The sequence below is a fragment of the Rutidosis leptorrhynchoides genome, chromosome 3, assembly GCF_046630445.1.
Source record: "Rutidosis leptorrhynchoides isolate AG116_Rl617_1_P2 chromosome 3, CSIRO_AGI_Rlap_v1, whole genome shotgun sequence".
NCBI classification, from domain to species: Eukaryota; Viridiplantae; Streptophyta; class Magnoliopsida; order Asterales; family Asteraceae; genus Rutidosis; species Rutidosis leptorrhynchoides.
In genome coordinates, this window is record NC_092335.1 from 5683309 (window position 1) to 5693596 (window position 10288).

The window sequence follows — 10288 nt, forward strand, 5'->3', positions numbered from 1 at the left end:
ATTCACAACGTTGTATGCAACGTTCTTAGCAAGTGAAAGACGAATAGCACCCAAAGCTTGACGATCCAAAAGCGTCCAATCGGCATCGTCCATGCTTTCGGGCTTGGTCTCTAACAAGGGTTGGTGTAGCTTCTTTTGATACAAGTAATCTTCAATTTGCATCTTCCAAAAGCCAAAGTCTCTCCCATCGAATCGGTAGATTCTAAACTTCCCATCTTCCGCCATCGTTCCCTTAACGAAACCTTGTGCTCTAGATACCAGTTGTTAGGATATTAGGACCCAAACAACACTAGTAATTCTACAAGACTACTAGCCGAGTAGTGATTCTATCAAGATCACTCAAACCCACTTAATGAACGAAAGATAATAAATGCGAAAATGTAAGAACGACACAAGATATAACGTGGTTATATGCAATCGGTGTGATTGCTTTAGTCCACGGACCAACTAGAGAGTGTTTATTACTGAGAATCTGTATTTGGTGTGTTACAATATGATACAATGAGTTCTATATATAGGAGAAACAAGAACACCATGACAACTAGCTAGGAATCTTCATCATGACAAGTAATCATCTTGTTTACCATCTAGCCATGCTTTCCACCTTGTAATGGCATGATCACAGCCCTAATTTTAGGTGTAAAGTGATTAACTTTGCACCTAAAATGAAAGGAGGCCAAAGCATGCTCGGATGTAAAGGTTGCAACTTGCCAACTTGCTGCCAGACACCAGATGCGCCGCATCTGATGTGTGATGCGCCGCATCACTTGCTTTTCACGTTCCAGATTCATGTACCAGCGCTCGATGCGCCGCATCGAGATGGTGATGCGCCGCATCTGACCCCTGATGCGCCATATCAGCTCAATGCTCCGCATCAATAAATCTCGGACTATTTTGCTCGATGAATGCGCCGCATCCATGTCAAGATGCGCCGCATTTGACTGCTTCACGCTTCCCGAAATCTGTAAAATCCGTGCAAGTGTTGGAACAGTTTTTTTTTTCTCGTTTTGTATAAATGTCTCCATAATCTAACATGTTTTAGATACCTACATTGGGATGTCGTTTAGCAATCATTTTTATAAAATAGAAATTGGTTGTAAAAGATAATTGACAAATTTATTACGTAATTTGATTAAATATCATATCATCATATATATGATATTTTAAATTTAAATAATAATTATATCATATACCTACATTGGAGATCTGTCATACTCCGTAAATAATAATTATATTCTACAAAATATTAGTGCTAATCAATTTATTATATAAAAAATAGTATCAAACTCATCTATAAACAATATTAATATTTTTTTAAAAAAAGATCAGCTATATTATTAAATTAAAAAGAGTACAGGGCTAAGGCTAAAAAGCCTAGCAATACACATACACGAAGATGAAATTTTACATTGAAAAATGTACAAAATTTAAAGAGGGTCTCGAGATAGTGTATAAATAGGAAAACCTTTTGTCAATGAATTATGCTTAAGAAGAGATGGAACTTGTGATAACAAGCTGGAGAAAGTGTGCAATACAGTGATTTATTGAATAGCTACAAAGTATCACAACTCACCCCAATTAGTCTCTAACTTGAGCAAAAATTCGGAGACATGGAAAGAAAAACATGTATCTAGCTTAAACACTAAGCTTTTCCCTTACTTTACACATTCACAAACACCTTGAACACACACTTCTCCATAATCCCTCTAAGTCTCAACCTTGTAATCACCCTACACACTTGTAATTTTGACACCTAGTGAATGTAAATTACTATTACTGATCTGTTCTATCATCTTCATCATCATTTACAGTTCATACATATACACACATATACATATACATATATATATATATATATATATATATATATATATATATATATATATATATATATATATATACACACACTTGTGATATATCACAGACTCATCTAGAACACGAATTCAACCTAGTTTTAATCCAAACACCTACTATCTAACCGATACCCTCTTTTGAGACTGGATTGAAATCGAATATTTTTGGATTGTTTACCCAATTTCGCCAATTCATTTGAACTTTTTTAGCTCGATAGTTAGCCACTCGAAGGTTTTTGACTGGATATCGGAGACGATTTTCGGTGTACATACTTTGCTTTTCCCGAATGTGTGATCGTTGCGATTCTTCCATATAAAGTATCCCGACACCCAAACGACCGCTTGCCATATGGATGAACCTGTTGTTGTGTTGAAGTTCGGATTTTGGCATTTCACAAGCTCCGAGCAATTTGAGAGATGTAGTTCATCAAGATTCCACCAAAGGCGGATTCTTTCCCAAATATCGCATGCTATGTCACAAGTTAAGAGCGTGTGCTCGAGGGTTTCTATTCTGTTGTCGCAGACCGGACATCTTTCAAATATTAATATTTAATTGACTTATAAGGCAGTGCTATGTTATAACAAATGAAAATCTATCTACATCTACATCTACATCTACATTATATATAATAACAAAGTCATATTTGCCTAATATTTTTCAAAAAAAATTCAAATGGAAGAGAAATAACCATTAGATCAAAAACCAACTTTCAAAAACAACCCTTGGATCAAGTGATCACTCAACATTTGTCTCTCTCCTCAAATTCAATTGTTGAGTGACCACAATACCCTCCATCTAACGTATACAATAAAACAAAATTCGTCAGTTCTTTCACAAATAAACCTATTCAACACAATCAATTCCATACGCTTTTTCATCCACAATGAACCTATTCAACAAAATTAATTCCGTCGGGTTTATATTCCTATCATATAGGGTACAAATTCGTACATCCATTCGATCAACCTAGATGTTGAAGACGACATGAAACCTCGATTACGCTAGGGTTTTGCAGGTCAGATGCACACCAAAAAAATACGGGATTCACAAGTTCTATTCCATTATTCACAATCAATAATATTGTATGCTGATCGATCGATAAAAGAGACACCAAGAAGAATTGGGGTTCCAATAGTATAAATGAAACATAAAAATGCAGAAGGATATTAGAATTGAAGAGACGTTCGCAAAATATCATATGCAGATCTAAAAAATCAAATTAGGGTTTGCAAAAAATGTTCATGTATCGAGATGAATTCAACCAAATGCAATTAAGTTTCACAAATTCAAAGGGTTAGTCGAATTTTTATCCTTCTTCACGAATTTTTCAATTGTTTAATTTTATCGTAACTTTAAGTTCAACAATTTTATCATAACTTGAACAATTTTTGTTATGAATGTCAATATGTATACAGGAAGTCTTTCGTTCATAATTATGTTCGACACTATCTTTGATTTGAGATCAAATACAAATACGGTTAGGTTGGTTCTCCTATCTTCGTTGTAAATCATAATTGGATAATTCGTTATTTAATTTCATTTTAGAAATACATTTATATTAATTTATTATTTTACCCTAATTGTGTTATTTCCATCTTGTATTCTAATTAGTCTTTCATGTTATAATCAATTTTGTTTACTGCTTATAAACGTATTTTACATGTTGGATTGTTCATCACAACATAAAGTCTAATTTATTGATACAGGTTGGATTGTTCATCACAACATCCAAAGGTTGTTCATCAGAAGTTCTTCCAAAGGTTGGATTGTCGTTGTAAAAATATATTTGTTTGGGCATGCTTGATTTAGCTGGGAGATTTATCAGTTTTTGTTTCATTCTAACTGCAGGGAAATCCTAAGATAAATAATGAGTTAATTGAATATTTTTATAAGCATATGATCTAAAAATATCAGCGTCTTAATTTTTAAAGATTTAACGTGTTGAATTATTTTTGTTACAGGTTTATATTAACTTTTTGGATGGGTCGTAAGGGATTTGTATTACTCAGAAGCATTCGACTGCATGAATTTGAATGGCACATGATTCTTTGGATTTGATCTTTTAGATTTATGTTGGTTTGATTACAAGTGGATTTGACACCCCTGATATTGTCGATTCACGTATGTTAGGTTTATTGCCTCTTATTATAAACTTTATTTTTGATTTTTGATGAAATCGGTGAATAGAACGAACATATGATATTATGGATTCACATAAAATAGGTTGCAGATCGTTTATTGAACATATGATATAATTATGATAATGGTAAGTATTTTCTTTTTTAATTATCGATTTAAGAGTTCATAATTCGAAGTCATATTTTGATATAATTGATGCTATGCAGTGATGAAGTTCGTAATCAGAACTCCTATTTTGATAGAATTAACGCTGTGCAGTGATGGAGTTGGAGTAACTTTCGGGTGTTTGCAATGTCTTCAAGTGTAAAAGAATCACCAACTTTCATACAGGCAGCTCCTATATTTTTGCCTGAAGTTCCATGGAAGCACGTATTGCTTTCGGTATTTTTAATTTTAATACAAGTTATAACTTAGGTTTAATTGTTTAACACTTTTAATAGAAGAATGTAGATACTAAAGTATCTCATGATACTTCATATTGTTACCTTCTTGTGGCATTCTTTTGTCAGGGACGTTTACTAAAAAAAGTGGTTGCAGCTGCACCGGTTCCGTATTGCAAAAGTACGTCAGCAAAGTCGAAAATGGTGGGTTTTCAATGTACCTGCACTTCTGAGTAAATCTCTGTACGTCCAGCATTGTTGATAAAGTAACTTCTATCTGAACACATGTGACTTTAGTTCACGTTTTCTAATTTCATTTGTTCTATATAAATGGTTTAAGATACTATTTAAGTTTTTCGATTTAGTTCCTGATTCATGAAATCTCTATATGAGTCTTCATTTAGTTCAGAATTTGACAACAAAGAGTTCAATGATTTGCTAATAGGTTCTTTAAATGCCATTGCCAAGGTATGTGAATTTCGGTATGTTCTTTCATTTTCATTCACATGATGCAAGATGAGGTTCACATATGATGATTCTGCAGATACTTCAAGTTTGTCCAGATGAAATCGAGTTAAACATCCACCTGTGGGATTGGTCAACGGATAAATAAGCCAACTATAAGCAAATTATTTTTTGTTAATTTCTTACTGAGATATATAACTTGTGATAACTTCTTATAGGTAACTTGTGATCAAAACCAAAGTTACTAAAAAAATACATCTCAATCCTGCAACTACAGACTATTTGGTATATGGTATTATGGTTTTACTTAAGAATATATACATTGTGATATCTTCATTGTGCTTGGGTTGACTTGAAACACTTTACATCTTTTTGCACGGTGAACAAAATTTATAGTCATTTTATAATTTAGTTCAATCTTGCAGGATGGACATTGTTATAGTTTTGTCGAATTTGATAACCTAAAATCAGCCTGCAGCATACTAGAGGTACAATAAGCTTGATGCCAATCTCCAGTTAATATAATATACAGATGATCACAATTATATCATTTTATATCACTAATGAGTTAAAGTAGTATAGTTATCTAATCCCTATCTGTATTATGTATATCTTTTATCTAATATTTTCTATTATTCATATAATGTTTCAATATATATGGGTCTGATTATACATTTTAAATGTAAGGCTATTTTTAGAGTGCATTTGATTGATGGATTTAGGGTTTGATTATTGGTTTTAGCTACACAAAGATTATTGTTTGTAACTGCAAAAGTTTTTATTTGAAGGCCTAGATACATGTTACTTATATGTAATATTAATTAGCCTTATATTTGGATTAACCAAATGTGTTGAAATGAATACATTAATTTTTATAAGAATGGGCAGTGGGCTTAAAGAATCGTAACTATTACATAGTACAATAATTGATAAAGGCATTATTCATGGAATCATAATCAAAACTATGTCATTTGGCAAAAAATGATCAAATTAGTTAGGTTGTATAACATGGCAAATTGGGTTAGGGTCAACACGGGTATTTTCTAGCATGACATGGTAATTTGCTCTGACACATTCATTGTCCGTTATTGTTAACATGTTGTTTTAATGATGAGTCAATAAGATCCCATCTCTAATTAATGGCCCATACTTTCAGGATACCCATTAGTGATAATATGCTGCAAGTTATAAATTAATAAATAGAGTTCTTTGTGAAATTTTAAGGTATCTGTTATTATCATTATGTTTGTATTAAACTCAACTTTGTTTTTTTAATGTGAAGTGCAGGTTATATTTATATGCTACTGTATATGTGGTAAAAAGTTCGAATAAAGTGTCTCCGTTTTATTTTACCAAGTAACATGCGGTGGTTTGAACAAAGTAATTAGGGAAATTGTAATAAAATGCATACACTATATCAAATTACTAAACTGAACAATGAACTATACAATACACCATATTCATATAATAACAAGCTACAAAAGTTTATATGCATAATCCCGCGAAATCGCGGGTTATAAGCTAGTATATTTAACATTTGAATGTGTATTTTTTTTAGTTTTTTTTATTGATTTTGATGTCTCATATCGATGACCCAAAAACTTGTAAATTATGAATCATAGACCCGACCGAAAAACTTGAGGTATATATACAAATAAATTTTCATATAACGAATATCTAACTTTTTCCAGTTATACACAACGCTAGTGTTTTTTAATGAAGTACTGAAATGTGAATCATTTCTACAAAATGGAATCTAGCCAGAATTATTTTTTATTTTTACTTTTAGTTTTTTGGAGTTCAAAAAATAGAATATATCGGGTGGAATTTTAAAACCACTTCGACATGTTTTGTTATATATAAAGTTTTTAATTAGGAGATACAATAAGTAGATACTAATGTAAGTTAAGACAAAATAATCTTCTTTCAAATATACCGTAATTCAAATTCAAAGTAGTATATTATCTAATAGCCAAAAATGATGAATAGTAACTAGGGTTATTTTCATCATTTCATTTTTTTATTTTAAATTCTAATTAAATTTCACTACACCAACAAATACCCTTACACTTTTTTCAAATATTCAAATCGACCCCCCAAACAGGGGGGTAAAGTGTCAAATAACCATTTTCAGAAAAAATCTTAAATAAACTCCACCCAAATATTCAAAAGGTCATATCTTCTCGCTTGCAACGAGTTAAATTTTTCCGACACCATCGTTAAACTCAAAATAATTTTAGGAACACAATGTCACTAACTATACGCAAATTAGACGTTTTTTTTAAAAAAGGCTAAAAAATTGGGGTACTTTTCATTCACGTTGATTTTGTGTTAGATTTTTAAAAGTCGATAATTACATAGCTAAACGCGGAGATGGACATATATTGTTAATTTAAAATAACATTTTAATCTTTCACGGGTTATACCTTTTAGTTCGACTCGAGTTGCGCTTCAACGACATCATTCTTTAGCCACGAAATAATTTTACAAACTAAACGCAATAATATATATTGAAAACTGAACCCCGACGCGAAGCGAGGGTTAACAACTAGTTAATACTAATACAACCCTTTTTTATATATGTTTATTATAAAGAAGTCAACAAATTTGTCTCATCAAGTTCTCATTCATATCAATGCTCGACCGTTAGAGTTTTTAAACCGGCTGTAAAAGGCACACTTGTTTCAGGAAGCCAATTACTACCTTCAATGAAATTATCAACTGTAAATTCCTCTGCAATCTTTCCATCTGTGATAACATGATAACCATCCCATTTCACTCTATCACTAGTTGGCGAACCTGGACCATTATTCTCGTACTCTCCATAATAACAAGTTCCGCTATAATCACTTTGTTCACTATCAAGCCACCCTTTCGGATCAACCAAATCATCAAGAAAAGACTGCATATAAACAACTCGAGCATATGGAAACCACGGTCTACCTAAAAAGGACTTTTTGTACTGGTCCATAATAGGCTTAAGATCTTCTGCAGCTGCTATTTTACACCCTTGTAACGAATATCCAGTACTTTGGTTTTCATTCTGACGACCATGAGCTGTAATAACTAATCCTCCATGTGGAACCGGTGTTCTGAAATATGTCTCGCAATCTTGAAACACGGCCAACGCATTGCCAAAAATGAAATCTACTGTTCCAAAGATTTGACATTCTTTGTAGAATTGTTTGTATGAGGTCGTATAAAGTGTATCTTGATACCCTTCAATGCTGCAGCGATACACAGCTGATTCGTCAGAACCTGAAAGGAATGCAACTGCTTGATGTTTCTCTGCCCCTGCTGTATTCTGAAATGTTATGTCTCGAGCAATAAATCCACGGCTCCAAACTTCTGCAACGCAAACTCAATTTATTAAAGGTTATACTCTATATGTACCAAAAATATAATCTCCTAACAATTTTTGTTGGATTTAGAATAGGTTATGTATATATCACTTTTATTCTTATGAGTGTGTTTGGCGTAACTAGCTTGAGCTGGAGCTGAAGCTTATGACTGAAGCTTTTATTAAAAGCTGGAAGATGTATCTTTTTTTTGTATGTGTTTGACTAAAACTAACTGACACTGGAGCTTATAGCTGTAAATTGACTAAAAAGTACAATAAAATATATGATAAATAATTATACAAAGATAAATAAGTAATTTCTCATTTCATAAGCTATAGCTTATTTTATAAGCTAGTTAAACTATCTTATTTTTCTAGAGCTTATTTCTCATAAGCTTTGAAAACTATGTCACTCAAACGATGCTAACCGCTCGAGCTTATACAAAAATAAACTCAAACTTCTATAAGCTTAAATAAGTTGTGTGGCCAAACACCCTATATGTGAATCTAAATAATAAATAAATGAATAAATGTATCTATTCGTAATAAATAAAAGTAAAATCGATATTTAGTAAATATTTTTAAACAATTAGTTAATTCTTTTGTGACTGATACAAGTGATAAGGTGAATATTTTTTTATTTTTTTTAATAAACCCATGGAGTATATAAAGTTATAAAGGTAAATGGTGCCATTAAAGTATATGTAATATTTTTTGGCATTAAAGTCAGATTGAGTTAATTAGTTAACACTCTTTTGCTCTCTAATTTTTCTTTGTTGATGACCAATCTCGACTTAACTCGTATAATACACAATTACATTTACTTTATTATGATTATAATAAAGTATGACCAAGGACCAAACATCCTAGCATATAGTTACAAAAATATTATTTACAAAATGAATTGGCGTTAATTTATGTCACATTATTGCGCCGAATTGTTATTATTATTTATCTTTTTTGATAAAAAAAAAATGTTTTTTGAAAAGCAAGAATTGTATTAATAGGATGTGTACATACAAGAGCAAAGGTATTACCTACGACGCTAGATAATTTATTGTCATTCATTTTATACGAAAGTAATCATCATATATCATATTTTCTATTTTATTTTCTATTAAAAATGTTTAATCATAAACTTACGAAATGTTGATGTTTGCTGCAAAGTATCCGCATTTACCGTTCCTAAAAACCGATCACCAGTGATGATAGTCTTATTAATTCCATCACCAAGCACAGTAATATAACTCACTTCTTTTGGAATAAAAACATATTCTTGATATACACCTGCCTTCACATAAATCACAAACCTCTTAGATTGTCTCCTAGAATCAGCAGAATCTACAGCCTCTTGAATCGTTTTAAAATCTCCCGAGCCATCTTGAGCCACAACCACATCCGCTTTTTCTTGTGCTAAATCCGACAACAACGTGCTATAGTTCCAATCCACGAACCCCGGAGTATTATTATTATTTCCACCTCTAATAACAACACTAATTGCTAAAGAGTTGAGCAATAGCTGTGTCAAATTTGTAGTGACTGTGGGTAGCATGGAGTTGGTCATTTTATTCAACTCGAATCCATTTTCGCACATTGTGATATAGTTTAAAGCCGCACTAATCCATGTTTGGACATCAAGTGGGGTGGGCTTGAGCGTGTGGTCAAGAACCTCTTTAAGTGTGAACCCGATTCCATCAATGTAGTCGACACAACTACGCCATAAGCCTTTTCCTAGGACATTATTTGGGAACCTAGACTCGATATCTTGGACTTTTTTTAAAACCACATGTGATTCATCTATGGCTGCTTGGACAGTTAGGTCTAGGAACTCTTTTGCAGATATGGTGGTTGCGATGGAGGTGTTACGGTTCATGAGGTAATGGCTGCATGTTTGGTAATGTGGGGTTTGGGTGCACCACCAGTTTATGGTGGTTTGTGATGTGCAACAAACGATGAATGTGCCAATGAAGGTTATCAAGAAAGTGGCCTTCATAGTGATTTATGTGCTTGATTTTGTTATAATTTGTGTTATTCTTGCAATGTTGTATTCATATTAATACTAGAATGATGAAATCATTTAACGTCATGGCTTTTTTTTCTTTAATAAAGA

The 10288-nt window shown here is 32.3% G+C and overlaps 1 protein-coding gene across 1 annotated transcript; it reads right to left on the minus strand.

Moving 5' to 3' along the window:
- Positions 1-7470: 7470 nt before the first annotated feature.
- On the minus strand, positions 7471-10051 carry LOC139897387 (pectinesterase-like). The gene is made up of 2 exons (XM_071880083.1): positions 9322-10051; positions 7471-8186 (listed from the first exon to the last, which is right to left on the minus strand). The coding sequence occupies exons 1-2, from the start codon at positions 10049-10051 to the stop codon at positions 7471-7473; spliced, it is 1446 nt and encodes a 481-aa protein (XP_071736184.1).
- Between the last annotated feature and the right edge of the window lie 237 nt (positions 10052-10288).